Below are 25720 nucleotides of genomic sequence, written 5' to 3' on the forward strand. Positions count from 1 at the left end.
GTGCAAATACTACAGGTCTGTCTGTAAACCAAATTAGAATCACAGACTACATGTCTACTCTTAGTACAGTAATAAACACCAGCAAGCAATCGTTACATCCAATTAGGCTGAGTACTTTCCTTAACTGGGTCATTTACCAGTCTCTCTTGCTCTTAAAAGTAGATTAAATGTGTAAACTTACATTTAATTACCTGTAACAGAACTCTTATGGGCAACATGTTGGAGTGTCCTTAATTTTGTTTTAAAATAAAGTGAAAGGAAGAAGGTAGACCTAAAATACATAGAAAAAAGGTCTAGCTATTTCCTCAAATAATCTTTTGATCCATGGGTTGGCAGTGCTAGTACAGATGCTTACAAGATGGAGTCACATTCATGTTTCTTTTGTGAGCTTTAACTTGTAAAATAAAGGAACAACTGTGAAACAGAATTCTGTCCCGTCTCCTCCCCACCTCCACCCTCTCTAACTTTCTTTAGATCAGGGGCCAAAAAAGAAAAAAAAAAAGGAGATAAAAAGAAAAGGAAGAAAAAAAAAAAAAAAGAGACAGGAAGAACTTAACAGAGCATGGAAACCTGAACTCAAAACCTATAAATGTCTCTGGGCAGCTGTAAGGTAAGAAGTAATGAGAAAAGTATTTGAAACCAGACCATATTGCTTAGGATGATTTTTAGCTCTCACCTGTCTCCAGAAGGTAAACCCCAAAAGGCTACAGGCTCTAAGTCTCTGTGTCTTCTTCAGCACATCAATACATCTTCAAAAACCCTCAGTACAGCAATACTTTCTCCTGTTTTGTTCGACAGTAAAGAATGCTGTTGCTGTCCTTCACACAATGACACCACACTTGCTAACATACATCAAAGAGACACTGCAGCTCTCCCATCCTATCAACACAGCCCTGGCCAAAGCTACAAGGCAACGTGGGCCAGGGCGCTGACCCCAGCTAGCAATCCTTCACACCTGCAGTGATGATGTGCTCCAAACCCAGCACAGCTGATGCAACCTGTCCCTTCTAAGCCAACAGAATGAGATCCTGCATTTGCAGGCTGGCACTTACAGGAGCCAGCTCTGGACGGCCACTCTGGCACTCCTGGCACTTTGTGGGTGCGTGTTGGGCTGGACTTGCTTTGCACATCAACACTTCCTCCCTCCACCAGCTAGCACCACTGTGGGCCTGGTGCTGTAGCTATGTAGGGCTTGTCAGAAAAAGAAGGAATCTCTTTGTGCCATTCAGTGGAGTTACAGCATGACAGGCGAGATTCAAGTCAGCCACATGCTTTGGGATCTTTCTATCTAGTATTTTAATAGTTCACAACAAATGATGCTGTATTCTAATGAATCCTATATGTACCCAAGAAATCTTTATAACTAGTAATGCAGAAGTTGTTTATTCTTTATTGCTATAATAAACAAATGACCCTAAACAAGTTACAGAGCAGTTGTCATTTATAATGCTTTAGTATGTCTGTGGTATGATACAAGTAATACAAATATTAATTGAATTACATAATAAAAACCCCAATTAATGGGTCTCTTTAGCAATGGAGATAAAATTCTCTTTGCAGTTTGCTAAGCAAAAGTGTTGATCAGGATGCAAAGTGCTGTCCCTCAGAGACAGCTAGTTCATTTTCAGTAGAAACAGAAAAATAATATGATGCCACAGACTTTGAATCTCCTGTGGCTCTAGTCATAGTCCTGTAGATACCCATAGGGGAAATGACAGTGTGCAGACCCCATTTTCCTCTGTCCTAGGAGGTAAACGAGACTTGTCTTCTTATAGCTCTCCTCAGACATACAAATTGTACCAATATCTGGTCAAGAGTATTTTGATTCAGAAGTCATATTTGTAGCCTCTTACTGGAGTGTGATTCATAGGATTAGAGTTAATAGGAGAAAGAAGGTTCATCTGAAACAACTTGTGCACTCACACACATCAACCATTGCAATGATGTAAAATTAAACACTATTTTTGCACACAGCATGTATCCTCTGAACCTACATCCGATTCTGTCTGCAATCCTGTTAATTCAACACCACTCCTTTGAAATAATTCTTGATTTATATCAGCACAAGATTGGACTCAGAACTCTGTATATAGTTACAATTGTGAGAAACGTAATAGCATTGACTAATGGCTCGTGAACATCTTCTATAGGCAAAATTTGTTCTGTTTACTTTATTGAAGATGTGGGGCACACTTAAATGTCATTATTTTCTATATCATCACTGCCAGTGCCAAGACTTGAATCTCTACTTTATTTCTCATGTTAAATAATTTTTAGCACAAGTAAACAGAACACTATGCTTAAAAGATGGAGAAGAAAGAGGTCAACAGAAAATACTAGTTCTGCTTCAGTTTGTTGCTAATAAAACATTTTTAAAAATATATATATATGTGCATATATATATATGGAAAAACTGCCCTAAAGAACAAGCTGCTGAATTTTTCTGGCATGTGTCACAATGTTTAAGGTTTAGAATGGCAATGAACTCTGTTGAAAAAGCCTCACGAGCACACAAGAGTATTGCCATTTGCCCGCCAGGCACTGATTTCAGAGGCAGCTGAAACTGCGCCCACTGAGCTGCCAGGACTGTACTGCTCCAGCTCGGCATGGCTGCTGGAGACATAAGGACCTGCTCAGAGCTCCAGCCTCTCCTCTGACTTCTGTCCGGGCTCACACAGGGCTTCAGCACTCAGGAAAGGCCAGGGGTGTGGAGTCACAGGCACCAAAACCAACAAAAGGTTCTGCAGGTATTTCACTGCTACAACACAATGAGTGTCTGGAAGTACTGTGAAGAGCTCAGATCAAAATCAGTCCTGGAGACAGGAGAGATGGGTTACAATAAACAAAGCCCATAAATCGTATGATCCTGATCTCCATGAAGAGCAAGCTCTACCACAGTGAGCTGAGCCACACCAGTGAGCACAGGGTGACACAAAACCACATCTGGCCTTGGATAGTAACAAATGTAAGTCTCTCTTCCTGCACTGTAAATCCTACATGCATTGCTTTGGGCACTGTACATCTTAGTTGATCCTCACATGCAAAAAACCAAGCCACGCCCCTCCACCATTATTTTTTTGAGCTGTGTATAGGAATTAGAAATACAAACAAATCTATTTCTATTTGTAAATAGGTAGCCAAGACTTGTGAACACACACAGATGATGAGAGCTGGAATGTCAATGCCCAGTGTAAGGAACACATCACAAAGGTGTGTCTGGCTTACAGGGACACATGTTTTGCACATACACACTCTTCAGCCTTCTGAAGCATGGCTGTGAGGATGTGCAAAAATGAAACATCTCTCGGCTCAGAAACCAGACCGTGTGTGCATTCACTGACCAACACACCAACAGGAAACATACATGCTTGAACTTCACTCCATGGTATTCTACAGATGTATTTTAAACCACTGCACAGCTAGGCCACCAAAACCCTGTCCTATGGGAGAATCTTCTGACAAGTTATCAACCTATAAATCATGTCAATGCAATTCCTACTCAAAACCTTATCAGGGCATTGGCTAAAAACAAAACAAAACCAAAATAAGAGAGAGAAAAACACATTATAATTTGATTTTGAGTAGGACAAAAACTGCCTCACATTTTTCATACATTAAGCATATTGCCCTAGCGGGGTAAACACACCTGTCAAAACTTGCAAGCTTTCTTAGCTATACCTCAGTTTCAGAGTGGTGAACACAGAAATCACATCATTTAAATAAATGCCATGTTACATGACAGCTTTTTTTATGCTACACGATAATCTGAGAAGCATGGGTTGTCAGTGGAGGCAGAAATGGGCCCAAGGCACTTCCATTTCACTTGAGCATCAGTGAGACTGAAAAGAGAAGGAGTGAGCATTAGGTCACTACAGAGCAGCTCTGAAGGAGATTTTTCTTCTGGGAGAATTTATATTTAGTTTCATAACTAAAATCAGTCCATTGGAATGAGAGAGACAGCCTTCCCTAGATGTATTACTAAAAATAAGTTAATGTATATATCTGCTTCTCCTTGAAAAAAAAAAATTGGTTACTAGCTGAACATTCATGAGGTAGCTACACCACAGAAATTCTACAGCACTGCTGTTAAAAATTCAGATTACATGTAGAAATTTCAATTTTTCAGCCTTTTATCTCAGAGCTCAGCTCTAGAATTTTACAATTTTTTTCTTCTCATTCTGTATTTGTAAGCTCCATGTTTCCTTTAATTAAGATCTCCCAAGATTACTTATTTGCTTTTGAAGAATAAAACATGCTTACTAAATGAATTTTATCAGATTTTAACAGGTTTTAAATCTATTTAGAAGATGTCATTGCAGTGGAGGCCAAAATTTGTTCTAATGTCAATGAGAAAATATCCTACTCTTAAAATGCCAGTTGAAACAGAGAAATTCTGCTGTTTCTAACGCAATTCTTTAAGGGTTATACCAGCCTAAGATAAAAATCTGACCCAAAATAAAGGAGCTTATTTTTCCCCTACATTAGTTGCAGATAATTTCTTCGATAATTAAATACCCCAAACTATGATCTCTGTAGTATCATGTTATCAGTTTAAAAGTATTACCTAACCATTGACATAAGCAGGATGGTAAATCTATCACCTTTTAAAAATAATGTCAGGCACATTTTGATGTAAATTATGCACTCCTGAATTTTTACAATTATTGATTACACAGTAGATTAAATTAATTTCCACACAGTTACAGCAATAACAGCTTTGACAAAGAGTTTCTGACAAGAGCTCTTGGATCATATGTTTGTGTATGAAGGCCTTTAAAGCATTGCAGTCCCACGTGTGCACCCACAAAGGTAACCCAACAGGCTTTACAGGGCATGCATTGTCATCTAATGTAAGCCCCAATGTTTTAAAGTCAGGCTGCTTGGCAAAACCAAAATAAGTAGCCTAGGAGAAAAAACAGAATTGTCCAGCTCCTCTCTCTACAGAACGCTGTCAGATTCCTATCACCGCCTGTCACTCCTGGTTATTTTTCCTTAAAGTATTATTTCTGTAGCATTAATTTGCTGAATAATTCAAATTTAAGTGATTCCGAAATAGTACCCAAACCGACACACTTCTCTTTTTAGAAGCAATAAAACATTTTATGATTAATCAAACTTCAGTTGGTGCACACAGGTGAGTTCAACTCATGATCTCTGTAATATGTATTATTCTTGTATTGTCAAGATGACCACCAAGGTATGTTTCAGAAGTAAAAAGAATCCTGCTCTGAAGAGTTTCCAATCTGATAAGCAAGGTTGGTGAGCAAATAAATAGATGTGTATAAGCAAAATATGGACACTCTTCTGATACAATTAAGTTATAAAGAGTTATGAAGAAAGGCAAGAAGCAGATACTGCTTTAAAAACTGCAGAGATATGCAGGAAAAACTCTGGTTAGCCTACAGAGATTATTTGAACTGCAATTCAAAAATGTGGAAAAAATGGAAAATACTTGTTATTTGTTCCTTTTAGAAGCATTTCAGTAGAAAACATACACTTAATGGCTATTTAGACAGTGTCACTGCTTTTTTCCCCCCATCTTTTCTTAGAGGACATAAAACCAGATTTAAAAAGGAAAGATGTTAACATTTTTTTAAGAGAAACTTTCCTTTTTCTGTGGTAAAATTAATGCCTGAAACTCTCAACTTGCCAAATTCATCCTTTTACCAAGCTTCTACTCATCTTTGTCTGATCACTTTTCCTCTTTCCCCACATCCTTCGCCATCACCTGTTGATTCTTGTTGATTAAAGCAATGACTGAGGTGTATACTGCTGACCAGGAGGCTAATTGTAGCCAGTGATCCTGGTACAATTTGGATTTTTTTCGCTAACACAAACTGAGAAGGCTTCATTCTTCTTCCACATAAATACAAATCTGATCTGGTCGCTGCTACTCAGTGGCAACAGTCGGGAGCAGACCGTGCAAGGAAGAACAAAGCTGCTTGGAAGCAGCCTAATGTTTGGAGCAGGATTCTCTGCTGAACTCACTTGTCAAACTCAACTTTTGAGCCTGCATTGATTTATTCATCCAGTCTCTTATTTCCTTCTGTTTTAATTCTTAAATACCTGTGCATTTGCACATTGAGGATGAAACAGGAAGAGTGGTGCTCTCCTCCTGTAGCTCTGAGCTTTCCGAGCAGCCTCCGGTTCCCAGGGAGTCCAGCAGTGCCCCGCTCCACGGAGAGGGGGGCTGTCCCTGCCACCAGTGTATCTGACTCCAGCAAAGGGTGAGCTTCAAGCCTAACCTATTCCTAGAGTTTGGCTTGGCCTTAGAGAGCCAAATGTCCTTTCTCTTCTTTATCAACTTCTAACACACTTTAATTTTCGTATACATTTCCCTCAGCTATTTGAGATCACAGCTTCACAGACTCTCATCTTCTTCTCCTCTCACTTCAAGCAGTGCAGTGTCTCTACCAGAAGCCAACACACAACACATGTCCAGTACAGACATCTAATATGCTTTACTTTGTCCTTCCAAACATCTGTTTTGACTGCACACACACAAGGTTATTTTATGTTTTCTGTATGCTACTTTTCACAACAAAACAACTGTGCCCTGATTTTTGAAATGTTCAAGCTATTTAGACAAGCAGGAAATCAAAAACAATTCTTAGGTTCTTTTATAATATTTGGTTTTAGCCAAGTATAAAAATGTCAGTGCAAAAGACAGATACTTATATTTCATGATATGTCAGAAATTAAAAGAAATTGCATTTTTAGCATTCTACTAACTAAAGTGTTTTATTGCTCACAAAAGGATTTTCATATTTTTGTAACAATTTACAGCAGACAATAGGTATTGTAATCTAATCCACTGCAATTGTGTAATTTTTGACCAAATTGCTGTTGATAAATAATGCAAGTATTACGTTATTAAATTTTTTACAATTAGATGACTAAGAAAGCTGTTTATTGCCTTCCGTTATACCCTCTGTTAATAAGATCGTTGTTGCAGATGTTCATGTGTGCTGCATTGATGTTTAATGGTGCATGATGCTCTAGGTGGTTCCCATAACCTTGCTTTGTCTACTATGAGCTGACTCAATTGATATGATAATAGAGAAAAGAGGTCTGAAACAAGCTGGGCTGTACTGGCACGATTTGCATAACCTTTAAATTTGCCATCACTTGATAGCCAACTGCTTCTAAAAATTCTTATTCAGTTGTCAGCGACGACAATGTACTGTACAAACAGCATTCTGCAGTTGGACAGGTGCGGAGGCAAGAGAGGGCATGCACACTTTGCTGCACTATTATATTCTATCAAGAAATGTACTTATTATCAAATTTATAAAGCCAACAATTTGGAGTATAGTTCTGCAGTTCCATTTTTGATCAATTGCTATTAGACACCACACATGGCCTGGCATCTTTTCAGGTTCACAGTACAGTATCACAGTGTCACATTACAAGGCACATAAATATTTGGTTCCATTGACTCCTCTCTGATTTAGTTTTGACTGCTAATCACTGGGGTAGGCAGAAGAATCAGGACGGATTAGGAGGGCAGTGGGGGGTACAGGGGAGTGAACTACAGCAAACAAAATCAGTGCATGCAGCTTCCCAAACTTTAAATCTGCTGTCAGACTACTCTGTACATTATTTTGAACAAACATTAGCATTACTGAGTAGGTATAGCCAAAACATAACAATATAAAACCAGTCCATGTTTACCCTATTCACTAAATCTGCTGCTATCTGTATATACTCTATGCCAGGTCTGTTTTCACTACTGTCTTTATTATTCATAGCAAAGAAAACAGTTATGGTGAAAATAAGAAACAGAGTCTACTTTCATTACATGGGATCAACTACATAACTACATAACTACTACTATAAGCATTATTTTTGGCATCCAAAGGTTTATATCTTAACTGCCACTTCATAGTCTATAATATGCTCAGGTGTGTCAAGGCCAGGTCATTAGTATCAGACTGACATTAGTATCAGACTGAAGTGCACAGCCTATGTTTCACATATGGCATTTAAATAATTTCCACTTTCCATTATCTCTAAAACCTGCTGTGGAAATCACTGAGCCAAACTCATCATAAAATCTCACAATTCCACTTTTAGACAATTAACCATTTCAAAGCACTCCAATTAGCCTCCCACGTGCCCTCAAAGTTCATTCTAAACATTTTGTCCTCTTACACAAAATAAATTCCAAGTCCCCTAAGTCAGGCAAAGCAGGACCCATTCAAATCTCCCCTTTGTCTGCTTTTTCCACTATTGAGGATCTCTGCTCTGTCGCTCCTGGAGTTAAGGATTTGCCTGCCATTCAGCCATCTACTTCCCACAACTTTCACTGTCTGAAATTGGATGCTACAGCAGAGAAACTTCTAATCAAAGGGTCAGTTCCTGCAGTTAATTTTCATCCAGGGACACCATACATACCCACATTTTACTCTCCTTCCATTCTGTGCAACTGTTCTATAGAGACTACTTGAGCAGGTGAAGATTAGAGGCTTAAAAACGTAAGTTCCATCATTTATGGCAAAAGCATGACACAGATAGCTACAATTTAAACTTTTCTACAATGTTCATTCAACTGTAATCACAATATGGGAAATAAAATCTCTAAATTAAAGATGATGGGCTACCAGAGTCTGTAGGGCACCTTCTGAGTACAGATTGTGCTGTTCAAACTCATCTGTGATGATTTCTTATGAAGTGAACTGCTAACTGGTAAAAAACAGGCTAACACTGCCAAAATAATGGAAAAAAATATCACCTGCAGAAGGTAATCTGCCTAGGTGCCAGTGGTCAAAGGGTGCAGTTTTTGTGCCCTTTCACTTCCACCACACACAGACCTCCAGGTAAAATGTGTTATCAAATCTTTCAGCTTACATGAAGTTTGCTTTCTCTATAACCTCTAGGTAAACTACAAACATTGAATTACAGATTCCAGACAAGGTACAACACACGAAAAGACACATGAATCAGTATAATCCATTAATATTCATGAATGTTTTAAGTTCTCCATGACCATAATCAATAGCCAATGAAGTTAATGAGATCTTTCCATCTATTTCACAAGACACAAGGTTGAGCCTCAGAGACAGCAACATCACATTCTCTCAAGCCCTCCAGCTGATAAAATACACTTTGATAATTTGCCTCTTCCCACCCAGAATTTCAGGAATAAACAAGAGATGCTATCTTATTTCAAAGTGGTTGTGTGGAATGAGCAATATACCATTATAAAGGTCCATATGGAACATTTAGTATCTTTAACTGAGGAGCAGTCAAGGCCACAGTAGTTACCCATGTTGTTAATGCCAGTATGAGATCCATAAATAAAATCTGTTATTTATTTAAGGAAACACAAAAAAGGCCTGAATGTGTCATCCTCCCAAAAGGTTAAGATTTTGTTTTGCTTTAACTTTGGTCCCTGGAAAGCAGTGATTCTAACTCTTATGTCTTCTAACATATGTGAGCCCATCCAATATATTCAAAGATTGATAAGCAGAGTTTTTAGTTCAAAGTGGCCTTGACCTTGGGCAGTATGACACTATCTGAAAACCATTAATGGTCTGAAACGAAAGGAAAAGCTCATTAATAAAAGCAAAACCATACAAAGGTACAAAGGCAAAACAAAAAAAACAACAACCCCAAAACAATAAAAAAAGGAAGTTTTATTAAAACTATTGATCCTGACCTAGGGCACGACAGACATTGATCTTTCCACATCTCCACAGGAAAAAAACAACTTAAGCCAACAAATTATTGATCTATTATGAAACCTGCTGAACAAGCCATACATTTAATTTCTTACAATGAAAAAAATAATCACATCAAATTAGGATACTGAGAAAATCTATTTCTCAAAAATTATTCGTAAAAGAAATACTATTGGATTAATTTCATAAAACAGACATCATGTTGGCATGATTCAGCCCTAAAATGTTGGGAGGTGAGAAGTGTAAGCACTGTAAACCTTTAAAGCGCAGGTTTCAGATTTCAATTCATTAAAGCACATGTTCTTAAGGAGAAATGGCAAGTGTCCAATACTGAATATTGCAGGAACTTCGAATGACTGCACAGAAAAGGACAAGAGTGAACTTTAAACTTAAAGCATAAATTTAATTAAAAGTGTCTAGGATTATTATTTTCTATGAAATAGAATACTACAGATTTGGATTCTCTTCAATTTTTTCAAAAACTCAGATATATTTAGACTGACATAACATTGTAGATGTAGGAACAGTTGCTGAAGCACCAAAAGTCACCAGAATTCCCTGTTTGGTGTACATGCAGATGGGTGGGTAGGTAGGTAGGTGTCATTTTCAGAAAACAGGGATAACCTTGACAAAGTTGCATCAATTACATGTACAAGTGAAAAGCACAATTTAAATCTGTAAGGCTGCTCCACTTCCAGTGCTTCCCAATTACTGATTCTGCTGTTTCACCATCCTTTCAGTTGAGTTCTATAATAAAATTGGTGGTTTTCAGCATATGAGATAATAGAGTTTGTTTTCCTTCTGTGGCTCTATCCCTGTATTCTTTGCTCTTTGCTTTGCAGACATCATTCTACAGCACTATTAGCCAATGCTGAAGCTACTTCCAGCTTTGGAACTAGAGTCTTTACTGCTGGATGGAAATTCAAAACAAATCACCATGTTTAATGCCCCATCCCCCCCAAAACACAGCAGTTTAGAGGTACTTTCTTTCCAGAAAGAGAATGCTTATTTGGGATTTAATGGCCCCTGAATCAGTATGTTACTGTAAATTCCTTCAATTTTGCTCTCCAGAGTCAAGCAAGAAAGGCCTGCAGTGATTTAAGGGGTTGCCTTACCAAAATCCCCCTGCCTAAGTCCAGTTTCAATGCTAGCTGTGTGTGCCTGCTCTGGGGTAGCATCTCCTGCCTACATACACCATTTCTGAGTGAGCAGTGCAGCAGGCACTGTCTTCTTATGAGATATTTAGATTTATTTGGGATAGTAAAAACAAAAGTTGAGCGTGAAGAACAGCAAAAGTGTCCGAGATCAAAGGGCTATAGAATTCTCTGTCAATCAGTGTAAAAAAGGTGCCCATTTAAAAAATGATCTAGCTTTAAATGCACAGTGATGGGCTCTAAACCACAAATTACCATACCATAAAGAAAATTTGAAGTTATAACAGATAATTCTATGAAAATGTCAGATCAATCACAAGTGGCAGCTAGAAAAGCACGTAAACTGTTAGGAACTATTAAGAGAGGAATACAGAACAAAGAAAACAACAAAATTAAGCTACTTTGTAAATTCCTCAGGAACTTGCAAGTTGAACATTCTGGTCCCCCACTCACAAAGACTACGCAGACCTACAAAAAGGTGCAGTGAAGGGTGGCTCAGAGTGTCAGAATTATGGATCAAACACAGAACAAGTAAACAGAATACAAAAAGAGTCTGGAAAAAGACTAGTGCAGGGGAGGTAAGCAAGAGTTCTTCAAAATCAAAAGTAAAAAGACATGGTACATGAAATGGTTATGGACTGGCCAAGCAGTAGCAGCAGTTGGAGGCAGACAGGAACACTCGTAAATGTCTGAATCCAAACAAATAAGGGGATGTATTTCTTTACATAACACAGTCTTTGTGACACTCCTTATCACAAGACATGTATAATAAAATCCTATTCTGGCCTATTCAGCACAAAGACAACATCTCTAGTTCACAAATCCCCAAACAACATTTTGCTGGAGTGTTACATGGAGCTATTACTCCAGATTTGCTCTGGTTTTATCCTCTTTCCCAAGTTCCCACTGCTGTACGCCTGCAGACATCATGTTAGAGATTGATCTGCTTCAGTCTTGCTTCTACTCTTTCACTTTGTATTGCCACTCCAATATCATATAATTTCTACTACATAAGCAGTGGATTTATTTATTAATAGTTATGTCTCCAAGAATCCTTTTTACAATTACAGTATAGAAACTGAATTCCTAAATCTATGTATCAGTATCTGAGAAACAAGTACAGAAATTCTTCCTTGGAAGAATAAATACAGCCTAGTTCTAAGGAATGGAGTCGGGGTCCATATTTATTGTTATTTAACAAACACACATTTTTCCACAGCCTAAAGGGGTAATTTTTCCTCAGAATTGTAGAATATAAACTCATTGTAGCACCTGAAAATGGAGCTAGGTTTGATATTCCTTACTACTAGTGATTATACATGAATAAGGGAATTCCCATCTTACTCTCAAATTCTGGGCAAAATTGGTGTATGACACAGTAGACTGGAGAAGACATCCTCTTCTTAAATCAATATGAAATTACTGAAACACACACATATGCCTATTTACATATGTGCATACGCATTCTTTGGGGTGCAACAGTTGGTATACTTTTAAATCCAGTCAAGACACCTGTATCCAGAAATTTAGGTTTTAATAATGTGTTTCACCTGTCTAATAAAATGCTCAGTCTTCCACTCCCACGCAGCATAAAAGCATGAATGGTCTCAGTTACAAAAAGGTATTACCAGCTTTGTTATTCATTAATCCCTACCAACAAATGCTAATTATTAATTTAGATTTTGTGGTTTCAAAAGACACAAAAAATCTGATTATTTTGGGCTTTCTGGCTCACCTGTTAAACCATTAGGGAATAAAATGTCCTTTTTTTTCCTAAACCAAATCTTGTTTTTGAAATTATCCTTTCTATTTGTGAATATAAATGGATAGGGAAGAGTGAAAGTATGTAATTATGTGAAAAAGAGAGCACATGGTAATAAAACTCAGCTGCTGTTTCCCTGGGTCCAAGGTACTACTTTGGTGTGTATATATGCATAGGAAGCCTAGTTGATAAAAAAGGGCTAGTCAAGGTTTTCCTGTCTGGAAAGCCAAGCATGAAAGCTGTAAGCAAGGAAAAAAAACCCCAAACATCTTTTCTTGCTTCTTAGAGAAGAACACATTATACTCAGGAACTTACAGAAGAGGAGCTGCAAACAAACTCACCATAAAATGTCAGCAGCATCAATAGTATTAAAGACTTCTATGTTATACTGATAGGCTTACAGGGTAACATCTTGACCTGTGATTGCAGCACAAGCTGACAAAGAAAACCTACTGACCTCTGTTTAGAGTGAGCTACATGCTTGAAGATGAGTCCTCTTTATTCCCCTCAAAAAGCATACCCCATTATGCTATTATGATCTAAGAATGGCTCTTAAAATCTTTCATTCCATATCCTGAATGTGATAAACCTTAAAGGAAGGGTTTTAAAAAAATCTCCTAAAATACTTAAGATCTAACATATATTTAGAAAGTAAAAGGAGTTTCATAATTCACAAAACATATTATAATTTGTCAACATTTTAATTAAGATCAGGTTTTAGTTGTATTCAAACACAGAAAATTTAAATTTTATGAAATTACGAAATTTATGAGCATATCTGCATACCACAAGAACAGTTGTACTGGGTGACACCAACACCCATAGAGCTCAGATAACATGTAGAGCAAATGCCTACTATTTCTTCAACAGCAAGAGCTTGGTAGGCAGGCTCCAAAATTTGGTAACATTGCAATTTTATTGTGACATATTAACTTGGCTACACTTCTCTGACTTTAATTTATGGACTAGATCAAACAACAATGATAACACACAAAGATCTACAGAACTGTTTCTGCATGCACATGTGCACTAACGAAGTTTTAAGATGACCCTCTCACTTTTTACCACATTTGCCTGGATTGCTAATAGATTTCCTCAAATATCTCAAGTAATATGTCCCGAAAAGTGAAGATTTAAGTGGTTAGTAAGCCCAACCTGAACTAGCTTTAATGCTTGAATCCTTAGAAAAATCCATTTTCACTGCCATAGTCCAGCAAATGAGGTTATTACAAACATGCCCTTAAACAGAGGTGGTCCTGCAAACATCAGTGGGAAAAAAGAATGGAAAATTCTATGTTCACCCCTGAACATGCCAGATTTCATCATTCATAACTTGAAAAATGCTGAAGTGATTTTCTTTAAATTTGTATTGTTTTTCTTTCCTCTATTAGAGCTATAAAACAAGCCAAGTTTAAAGTTTGTAGCTTCAGCTGGTCTTGAATTATGCAAATATTTCAATATAAAAGCATTTTCCATTGCTGAACTGATTTTGCTCAGACTTTCTGAAGATTTCCCTTTGAGCCAAGACCAGTCATAAAATGTATTTGACTAAAAGTAATTTGTTTAAAACTGTTATGAGCAACTCTGACAAACATTACAGCACACATATAGATAGGACATATATGTTCCTACCAGAGCTTGTGATTTTTGGTACATTTCTTAAAAGCTCCAGCTGCTGAAAGCAGGAGACTGCACATGTTCATTAACTTCCCCTGCTCTCTTTGCTTATGTATTTCTTGTGGTTATAGAAGAAAGTCTTGAAATGTGAAATATATCCATTAAGCTTAGTCAAACCTCAAAACTCAGTCAAATCTGGAATTTCAGGCCTGCTAAGAGGGATATCATGGAACAAGACTGTAATAGTGGGATCAGAGTCTTGATAGCCAAGTAATTCCCAGGACAGCTGAGGAGCATCCATACAAGAAATTAACCCAATAGTGTTCCTCAAATAAACTTTTTTTGAGCAAGCCCATAGATCCCATTTTCAGCTACCAGTCCCTTTCCCTAAGCATAATCCTCTGTGCTGAAAGGTTTTGTCACAGGTGTCTCTCACAGGCTGGTTTTTCCAAAAAAGTTTTATCAAAATTCAGTCATGTTGGGGATCAGTGATAGAGGAAATTACAATCTTTTTGTCCGTGCTCATTTTTAAGGTCACTCAGAATGTCCAGCATCTCCAAGTTTTTCAGTAAAAAGATAAAATTCATCATCACCAAAAATGCACCTCTGGCTGCCCAGAGATGTTGCAGATATTCCCAGCCGTGGAATCATTCAAGGTCAGGCTGGACAGGGCTTTGAGCAACTTATTCCAGTTGAAGATGTCCTTTCTCATTGTGGGGTGCAGGTCTAGGTGACCTTTAAAGGTTCCTTCCAACCCAAACCATTCTACAATTCTATGACATGGAGATACACACCACAATCATTCCCTTGTGCTCAGTGGAGTCATATTACAAGGTGACAGTTAATTAAGTCAACACTTCATCTGCCACAGCTCCTGTATGCCAATCCTAAACACTCTTATCCTTCCCTCTAAAACACACTGATCACACTCAGCTTGAATTTGAGCTTGCCTCTTCCTTGCAATGACAGAGAACAGGAAGGAAGGGGAGAGAAAAGGGGCCTTGGGGCTGGAGTACTGTGATAGAGCAGATATGAACAGACAGCAGAAAGACTCAATGCACTCCAGGATAAAGACAGAGAAAGTTTTCCTCTGAAAACACAAATAATTCTGACAGCCAAAGAAAGTGGACTGACAAATGGGAATGGCTTAGATTGAGACTGCTGATGCAGTTTTTGCTTCTTACTGCTTCATTGATCTGCTCCAGCTGCATGGACCTCTAAGCTGTCTGTCAATCCATACCTGACTTCCTACAGCTTGTGGTCTGTTTGAGGTAAGCCACCAGTATTTTTGGTTGACATTAAAACAGTGTTGTATAAACTGCAGCAATTCATAAGACGACAAAATCTTTGCAGTATGGCTAGGCCAGATTTTTGGAGCAAGGTGTTTTTTCAGCTGTCTTAGTCTAAGCTCTCTCTCTCTTATGCAAGAATTATATTCTCCAATCTGTTTGGTCAATCTTTTCTTTTGGAAGTGTGCACAGAAGCTGTGCCCTTCTGCCCTGTGCTCCGCTCCTAAAATACCTGTTGATACTTCCATTCTCTGGAACGCCCAGGAGTCAAGAACTGTTGCCACTGTCCTCTCCACATGTAGTGATCAGCTGTATCTGAACTTCTTCATATCACACACACCTCTACCGTGCCCTAGAAAGTCCAGGTCAAATTTTCAGCATGTATCATTCTGTGCCCCTTCATGAATGGCCTGGCAATCTGCAACAACCCCTTTTATCAATCTTATTTCCTCTCCTTCCAGACAGAACTGTATCCAAGTATATCCCCTCATTATTTCCATAACCTGATCCTCATTTGACCTACACATAACTCTTCAAAGAGATGCACCCTCCTCTTGCAAGCCAACCCTGCCATTGCTGCATTGGCTTGGAACATCCTTAACAGAGCCTTTGACAGAGCAAACAGAGCTCTGTTACAGATGTCCTCACAGCCTCCATGCTGCCTGCCTGTCTCATTTTGCCATGCACGGGGGCAAGAGGAAAGGGAAGGAGGATGGGGGTGGCCATCTGGCTGTGACTCTTCACAGAGCACAGCCTGATCCAAGCCAGGCACGGTTGGCCCTCCTGGCTGCCAGGGCACTGCTGACTCATATCCACCTTGCCATTGGCCAGGACCTTCAGGTCCCTTTCCACAGGGCTCCTCTCCAGCCTCTCCTTCCCCAGTCTGTACACACAGCCAGGGTTGCCCCATCCCAGGTGCAGAATCCAGCACTTGCCCTCGTTAAACTTCATACAGTTGGTGATTGCCCATTTCTCTAATTTGTCAAGGTGTCTCTGCAATCTGTCAAGGTCTCTGCATAAATATGCTGTTCAACATAACAAACATGTTGTTCTTATTATTGTTAACCTGGACAAAATATAAAGCAGAAGGTATGAACAAGCATACCCAAATCCATAGCTGACTTTGCAAATACTAAGAGACTTTACTCTTCCCTCAGAAAGGCAAGATAAACAAGTACACACAGCCTGCTTTTTCAAAAACTGTACTCCCATGCATTAGAAAAAAGATAATAATTTTATACTGGTAACTCCTAAATGTAGTAATTCTTTCAAAGATCATATAGAAACTTTTATACATTCCACAGCAGGTTTTAAGTGTAGACCTAGTTAGTTCTGAAATAAGTGCGTTAGGAGCACTCTATGCCATTCTGTGGTATAGAATATCATGTGCTAAACTAAGGGACACATTTTCCTTATTTCATTATTATTTTAATGTGAGAAGGTGGGAAAAAGATGGTCCACACCAAAGGAAAAGGGGGAAAACAATAACAAATTGGTATCTCTTTCGAGAATTGCCCCACAGGCCAAACATTTTTATGTTCTTAATCATTATTAAATGACTTAACATGACACACAGAGCCTGGCGAATGATTGCATCCTGACACAAGAACGAATTACAAATGAAATGAAAGATCAAGCTGTATTAGAGGACTGCCTCTGGGAAATGAAAATCTTTAATTCTCTTTTATTATTGACATTTATTTGGCTGCCATGAATAACAACATAGCAAAGAGATTCAGCTATGCTTATGCACTGAATAGCTTATCCCACGGCTCAAAACTGCCTTAACATTTATCATGTTTGCTTTTGTAGCTGACACCATTGCATACAGTCTCTATCCATCTCACATTTATCATGCATATAAAGTGCATTCTCTAATTTAAGTTCATTTCATAGCGAACAAACAGCTAAGATTAGCAAGTGTCAGTCCTCAAATAAGCTCCCGGTTGTAAAAATATCAAAGAAAGGATTAATGGATTTGTTAACAACTCCAGTTTGAAGAATAAAAAAAGTACTCTGTGAAAATTAAATAAGAGCACAGGAGGGTTACACATAAGATTTAGGTTTACCACATTATTACTAGCTCATGTATTAAAACATTTTTATGCTGTTATTTTTCAGTCAAGTGTACAATACTCAAGTGGAGTGCCTCCACATGGGCCATTCACATCAGGCAGGAACTTTCTGGAAGGAACACTTCCATCATCATCAGTGCAACACACATACCCAGCTCTCGGTAACTGGTACCTATTTCCTTTAAAACAGTTTGTAGCTAACAAAATAGGGGAAGGAGCAAACTGTTGAAGAAATAATTCAAACTGCTGCTAGGAATGATCTTTGTAGCAGTGACATACCTGCTTAGTGCATAGCCCTGAAGCCACAGTCTGAAGCCAGTTCTGATTTCGAGGCAAATATTGTATGAGTAAGCACCAGTCCCCCAGGTGCAAAGCTTCCTCTACTTCACTTGATTTCCAAAGGAGGAATTCAGCCCAGCCTAATAACTCACCTTGTGAAGGAATGAGCTACTAAAATGGCTCGCCACAGCACATGTTTTTAATAGCTTTATTTAGTCTAGAAGTAGAGGTGGACAGAATTAAAGAGACTGTCAAAAGGTAGGCAGTCATGTTTATAATGCTTAAATCTGTGCGTCGTACATCATCAATTTAGACAGCAGAAACTGCTTGCATCCCTGCTAGAACACCTTTTTCCCACGTACTCTTTTGAGAATTGAAGAGCAGACGGCTGAGAAAAGCTAAAGTGAGACTTTCTGCTCAAAGCAAAAAAAGCCTGGAAATTCACTTAGTACTGGATTTCACTTCCTCCTCTTTGCAAATGTTTAAATATACTACACTGTTGCACAGCTGTTCTCAGCAGGCACAGTGTATTCTTGTTTGCAGCAAAGATGGCTATACAGATAAAATCTCAAGTCATAAAAATCTGAGTAAAACCAACTGCATCAATATTTTAAATCTATGTTATAAAAATGTTCAGAACTAAATTCTCAGGCATTCTTGTGAAATAATAGCTTCTTAAATTCAGACTCTTGAAACAATTAAAAGCATAAAAGACAAGAAACACGGAGTAACATCAAAAGGCAAATGCTCTGACTCCCATTTGAAAACTGTAAAACCACAACTTGTAATTGATTAGCTGGAATATTTACTGTGAGTGACAATGAAGATTTGAAAAGCATACCTGTAGCCAATACAGTGTCATCTTTCCCTTGGGTGAAGACAACAATTCGCTGCCTTTTAGTGTTCACCTTCGGCAGGGCTTGTGTCTTCCGGGCTATCTCTTTAATGTCTTCAGTCTATTAAGAGAGAGAAAGAAAATTCTTGTTACAGCATACTGGAGTGGTGGGAACTTTATTAGCAGATCAAAGATTTATTTTCTTACAGCTAGGTATAAAATAGACTTTACTGTCAGTAGAGGAAGATTTTTAAAAGGAAAAAGGGCATTCTCCTAAGGGCTTATGTAGTACTATGAGACTATTGTTTTTAATCTTGATAATGTAGTTCAGCTATTCCAACCACTGCAAAGCTAACAAAGGAATTACAGAGCATTTTTTAATGAGCAATTAGTGGGTTTCTTTGCTGCTGACTGGATTCTAACCACACCTATTATAAAATTAAAAATAAAATTGGTAAGAGAGTACTTTGGATAAACTCCGAGCCTGGTTTTCATCCAATTTAGCCAGGTTTCATACCATTGTAACACCTCTGACTTCAGCATGTTTACAAATACTTTCTCTAACCTCCCTACAGTAACTGATCCCATCAAGCAAACTGTACACTGTACCCCTGAGTGGGTGTGCAGCCCAGCTCTCACTTGCCGGTTGCACAACTGAGATGCAAGCAAGCAAAGGGCAAAAGGTATATTCAGTGGGGCACAGAACATAACCAATTTCCTGTAGGAAGGCTCACCTGCAAAAGTTTCAGAAATCTTTGTTTTAAAAGGAAAAACTACTTTACTCTGTATGTAGCTAGGAACAGAGAACCTGGAAGACTGAACCAAACCTCTCATTCATCCAGTGTCTTACACATCAACAATTATGGAATGTTTCAATTAATGCAGTAAACTCTAACAACACCACTTGTCACTAGAATATTGTAATTTCAATTCTCACCATTGCCCTATGATCTGAAACAAAAGGGTTTCAATTTCTAATTGACTTAGTTTTCAAGCTAATCTATAATAGGTATTTGTATTATTTGTATTAACAAACCCTTTTGTAATGCTATATGGGAAACTTTTGTTCTCAGATTTCTAACTCAAGTCAGTAAATTCTACAAATTAACTTTGGTGTAATCTATTTCTTGCCATAATTGATAGATATAGTTTTTTCTTTTATTTTTCTAACATTAGGAAAGGAGTAAGTATGGCTGCAATTATTCTCTGTGCTATTTACTGTGTCCCACTTCATTCACATCTGTGTTAAATAACACTGTCTTTTTTCCCCAGTTTCTTCTTTGTACAAGGAACTGTAGTGAAACATAGCAATGGCCTAGCCTTGAATATATGAAAACATAATAATAATTTCTGCATTGCTTTGTGTACTGTTTGTTATTAATCCAAACTCACTTCTTAACACAATTCCTATTACAGACAGAGAATATGCCTGACTTAATATATTTACCAGCACCCCTTTATGTGAAAATACCTACCTTTTCTGCAACACTTTCAGCCTCCCTCGGATTTCTTCCCTAACTTGGGTAGTCAGTGAACCCATTGATTTATATACATTTGGCAAACATGAAAATTGGTTCCTTTTATTTCTGAGTCTCTTCACCTATTTTTAAAATTCTCTCCTACTTTTCATTTCCGTATATGATACTCTTACTTGTGTTACTTCTTCCCTCCTCCTGCTGACACAGATAATAAAGCTTTCAGAAGGCAATGTCTGCTACCAGAGATGAGAAGAACTGAGGACAGTAACAGGGCCATCTTACCACTAATTCTCAGAAGGCAAGGAGTCTCTTAAAGATGCCAGAGAAAAAATTTGAAATTGTTGCTCTTCTGTTTTGAAATGTTTTTTAAGAGGGTTATGAACAGCAGGTATCAGCTGGTGGCACAAGCTGTTGAATATGGGATGGATGGAGAATGCAGCCCCCAGCCTGGTAATTCACAGGCTTGCCAAAGCCTTGCCACAGGAGGTTAACCTCAATTCTGAGCTACTTCAGGCCTTGGTAATTAAGAGATCCACAAACTTGAAATTGTAATAAAGCATCATGAAGATCAAAGGAAACAGGGGAGAGATGTTCAGTTTTTGCTAAGTAGGAAGTGGCTACTAGTGACTTTATTAGGCACATTTTCAGCGGAGTAAAGCAGGCACAGAAATCAAAGAGCTTGAATATATTTGTACAATGTATTTACAGGCACGATGAATTTTAAAAAGAAAATTATGAAGTTATAATAGGAGAAAATGGTATGATCAAGAGATGATTTCTTCCGCTTAAGGAAGAATAAAGATTAACTTAGATGAAGAAAAGAGGACCCCAAGGAAAGAGATTAGTGAAGAGTGATGGCAAGGATGAAATAATGTAGACAGGGAAAAAAAGTAAAAAGCACATATGTTTGCAGGAAGAATTAAATATATAATAAGCATGTAACAGTAGAAGGAAAGTATTTAGGACAAAAAGGTAATTTTTTTTTAAAAAAGCACAAATTTCAAGACAGAGAGGTTTGGACACTTCTGATTTTGCAGACTTTAGAAATAATTGAACACTCTTTTCTGTGGAAAGTAACTTGACTATTTTTCGCCAAAATTACTTCCCATACTAATTTTTTTCAAAGGAAGAGAATAAAATAGAGCTTCATGTGAGTGTTGAGGTGGCTTTAACTTTTGCACAGGTTTTTTTTTTTTTTTTTTTGAAGGTACAACTGTGACATTTTACAATATGTGAATATTTAGCTGAAGACTGCAGAGGTACTACCGGCTCTTATTTTGTTGTCAGGCAAACATCATCAAATGTTGCCATCTCTGATTTCTGTTCAGAATAAATAGCCAAAATGTACAATATTTGTTTTGCAGTGATTTTTTCCTGCCCATTTACTGAATCTTTCTTACACATCCTGGGCCTAAGGACATGGTGAATGATAAGAACTGCACTGGTTTGTGGTCCGAAAGCCTCTACACGCTCCCCAAATTCACAGGATACTCCCACATACCCACTTACAAACTTGAATCTGATTTAACAAAGCTGACATACAAATCTCACTAAAGCATGATTTGCCTGTTGATGCTGCAGCTGAAAACCTGGCAGGTGGCATTCATGGCAGCAGGTAAGTGGGATATCTGCAGGTGAAGGAAGCATGCCAGATAGGCCAGATCAGACACAGGCATGCGCCAAACTGCATCCAGTCAGAACCACTATCAACCTGTGTCTTCTGATTCCTGCCTCCCAACAGATCCCCAGTAGCTGGGACTGCCATAGCCCTGACCTAAACAGGCATAAATCCTTCCACAACAGTGCACTTGTGCAGTGTACCTCATTAACTTAAAGACCTAAAGCTGGTCCAGGGTAACAAAACTCTCTCTAATATGGTTCCCCAATGAATATGGACTTAGATATTTACTGTCCCGTTCATTTCAGTTTACTTCTTGGGTGGACAGACAGAACTGAACCCCAAATTTTATGTTTAAAGTAGTATTTTGTTTTTCTAGTTTCTACATAGAAGAAACAGGAAGTTACTTTTTTGTAAAAGCAAAACCTCATAAGCCTCTGTTATTTGAAAATTACTAGACATGTCATTAAAACATACAGTGTGTGTATATATATATATCTATATATACACACACACTGTATATATATCAAGTTTAAAAATGCCTTAGAACATGAAATTCACAAAAAGAACCCCGACCCCACAGTGATGCTCAGGAAGAGACAACATCAGAAGTAATGTCCTATTTTTGATTATTACAGATAAGTGTTGGTCAGAGGGTAAAGGGAAGGAAATAATGGTCTTCAAATATTGTGACTGATTTGACAAAAATACTTTGTATTTCAGCAAAATACAATGGAAAACTAACTGTAGGAACGGGGCAGCAAAAAAATTAAAATTCCTTTGAATGGAATTTCCCTTACAAATGAAAAGACCAGATTTGTGTCACGGAGGTGTTGTCTCTGACCTATAACAAGATTTCATTTCTTCAGAAAAGGTGTCTATTTTACTGAAGTTCTCTTAATTGTAACTTCTCTTTTTTTTCAAAAACTGTTTCAGATACATTGAACTAATTTTATGTGTAAAAGATGAACTTAGTATACAAAACTGTTGGAATTACTGTGAGGTAGAACAAAAAACCATAAACAAACAACTAAACAAAAGAAGCAAGTCACCAACTGATTTTCTATGCTAAAAGATTTTTGATTAAAAAATAAAAGTCTTTCCAGGTGGCAATTCAAATGCAGCCACCAGCAACTTTTAACCACTTCTATGAAAAACATCCTCGTGATTTTTGCCCTGGTCAATCAAGTCCCTTCCTTTAATTTGCCATGCTTTACCAGTTTTCTATTCTCAATATAAAAATCAAGCTTTTGAGGGTTGCTGGGAATTTTTCTTGGTTTTAATTGAAAGGCTAATTGAAACTCTTCAAGTTTTTCATAAGATGCTTTATTATCAGTGTGATTTTTTTTTTTTCCTCCACAGCACAACAGGAAAACAAAACTGTGGACACTATCAAGTTTTACTCATCTCTGTCAGCAAACTTGACATGTGAGTCGTTGCCAAGCAAGGGAGTAATAAGAGATAAGATCATAATCATTGTGCACTTTACTGATATGCTGTAATCAAATGTGGCAGATTTAGGATGTTCAGGACGAACTGTGCTAAAATCTCTAAGCATGCACTAATGGAAAGGTTAATATGATGGTAGTTAGCAGACACCAGCAAAAGCAGTTTGTCACTAGAGCTGAATTTAAACCAGGCACATTCAAAGTCTTTAGCTCAAGGGGGCAATAAAAATATAGAATGGGTAGACTTAATACACTACTTCCTTGCTTTTTATTGTCTAGCTACCAGAGGGTACCAATAATTTCTTATGCTTCATATTTTGGAGGCATCTGTGAAGTTCATTCATTAGCATAAACTCAAAGTGTATTTTTATGCCTAACAATACAGATTATAAAAATGAAAATTGACAGTGATAAAAAGTCTTGATTTCTACAAAGCAGCCACATGAATTTGGGAAACATGAAATGAAATGGGACAGCCCACAGTTTTAATAGCTAAAACAGTGATGGCATTGATGTACCTGCTGGTGTATGGTTCTAAAGAAATCTAAATTGTAGAACAAAAGCTGTCAGTCTTTCCCTCTTTTTTTCTATGCAACCAATCACACACAGAAGTGGCACACTCTGTCAGCGGTGTGGTTTGAATTGCGCGGCTTCCATTATTTATGCAAAATGGGTGTTGAGCAGTCAAACTCCTTTCTATTCTTTTACACTGCAAACAAATCAATTAAGGTGGCTCTTATTCCCGTGAAAAAGCAACATGTAAAAGGATTTATGTGTGTTTGGTTCTGCAATTTAGATTTCAGTAAGATCACTTACTATCTGCAAAATTAGCACAAGCCTTGTCACATTAATTATAGTATTTAAAAACTGCTTGTTTGAATTGGTTAGAGACCAATAGCTGATAGTTCTCCAGATTAAGCTATCTGAATGTAGCCAATGGGAGGTACTAGTCAAATAAATATCTCAAGAAGAGGAAATCAAAAGCTCTGAAAATCACTGTAAAATCAACAGTATTTACTTTAAGAAAGTAGAGGATCAGACATTTTTAGAGCTCAGATGCAAAACAACGACTTGAGTATGTTTTGAAACAATTTCCACATTACCTTTTTTAAAACGCAGCTGTTTGTAGAATCATGGTTTACATTAATCAGTACCTAACCATTTTATATACAACCTTTCTAAAATTCATTTGCATAATGATAATCCGCATATGGCAGGGTTTAAGTTATTTAAGCGGTGTTATATTTCACTATTTAGTGTTGCTTCACCACTGCTTTAGCAGTGAATCCTTCTGGAGTGTAATGCAGCTAATGAGGTAGCTTTTTAACCGAACAAACTGACAGGTCCCATATCTGCAGAGGCAGCTTGAAACCGTGCCCAACCTCTCGGCTTCCCAAGAGGCTTTTCAAAATTCAATAAATAACATCTGTAGGCGATGTTGGGTGCAGACCTAGCAGAGTGCGTCATAACACTGAGCTGGCAGAACAAAGAAACCATGACGACTGCCAAGTTTCCATGGCAACCGCTGCGAGGCTTGGAGAGTATAATAGCACATCAATCATTGTCCAAAAGAACTTCATTATCAGCAAGAAAAAAACCTTTAGGATCTGTTTAGTGTGCAATTGTGGGTTAACTCACCTCAAAGCCTTGCTCTCTAGCAAAAGCGGCAGCTTCCTGAAATAATAAAAAAAGAACAGTTAATTATAAAGTGCTAGATAATGAAGAAATAACACATTTTGAAACTCATTCAGCCAGTTTTCCTTTTACACGATTATCTCAATATAGCCATATACAGTTGTGCAATTCTGCTAGTCGCACCAAAAGCTTCTCCCTCTTCCCTCAAGCCAAACAACAGTAAAATGTCAACACATTTCACAAGTTCAAATAAAGAAGGTACAATATGTTTTTTTCCAAGCAAGGAAAGTTTCTTCTGCAGATAGGACATGAACTAGGAAACATCCCACAGACATATTTTTAATTGAAATTGTATCATATCTCCATTTATGAATGGCACTTCATGGGATACATACTATCAAGCCATTTAAAAAAAATTATTTGTCATCTACAATGCATTAAAAAATCAGGATCACTAAATGTGTTCAGACCCTTGTGGTAGAATCAGACGAACATTTAAAAATATTCTGATGCCTTAATCACTACTTTAAGCAATTTAACAATGTTCTTTTCCTGAAAGAACAGAGGAAACATCATGGTATCATTATGTGCTCATGTCTTATTTATATTAATTGGTGCAACTAAAAATCTGTTTTGAAATAAAAGCAAGGGAATGAAAGACAATAGCAATGTTTTTCCCTTACTTACTTTCTATCTTAACATTGGAAATATTGCAGAAAACCCTTGAAGTCCTTATGTTTTAACTTGCATTCTTCCAGATTATCTTTGCCAAGTAATATTAATAGAGGGATAAACTTGAGCCAAAATGGTGAATTGATCTAACTAAACAGAAATAACTACTGTACCA

General features: G+C 37.7%; 1 protein-coding gene across 2 annotated transcripts in view; it reads right to left on the reverse strand.

Annotated features, from left to right (window-relative positions):
• Positions 1-25720, reverse strand: part of ADK (adenosine kinase) — a 272718-nt gene that overhangs the window by 21803 nt on the left and 225195 nt on the right. For both annotated transcript variants that reach the window (XM_041405041.1, XM_041405042.1), the window contains exons 8-9: positions 24877-24912; positions 18701-18815 (exon numbers count right to left, since the gene is read on the reverse strand). In XM_041405041.1, coding sequence (XP_041260975.1) covers positions 18701-18815; positions 24877-24912 — 151 coding nt within the window. The remainder of the gene's footprint in view (positions 1-18700; positions 18816-24876; positions 24913-25720) is intronic.

The sequence above is a fragment of the Onychostruthus taczanowskii genome, unplaced genomic scaffold (genome assembly GCF_017590055.1).
Source record: "Onychostruthus taczanowskii isolate IOZ18803 unplaced genomic scaffold, ASM1759005v1 scaffold22, whole genome shotgun sequence".
NCBI lineage: Eukaryota > Metazoa > Chordata > Aves > Passeriformes > Passeridae > Onychostruthus > Onychostruthus taczanowskii.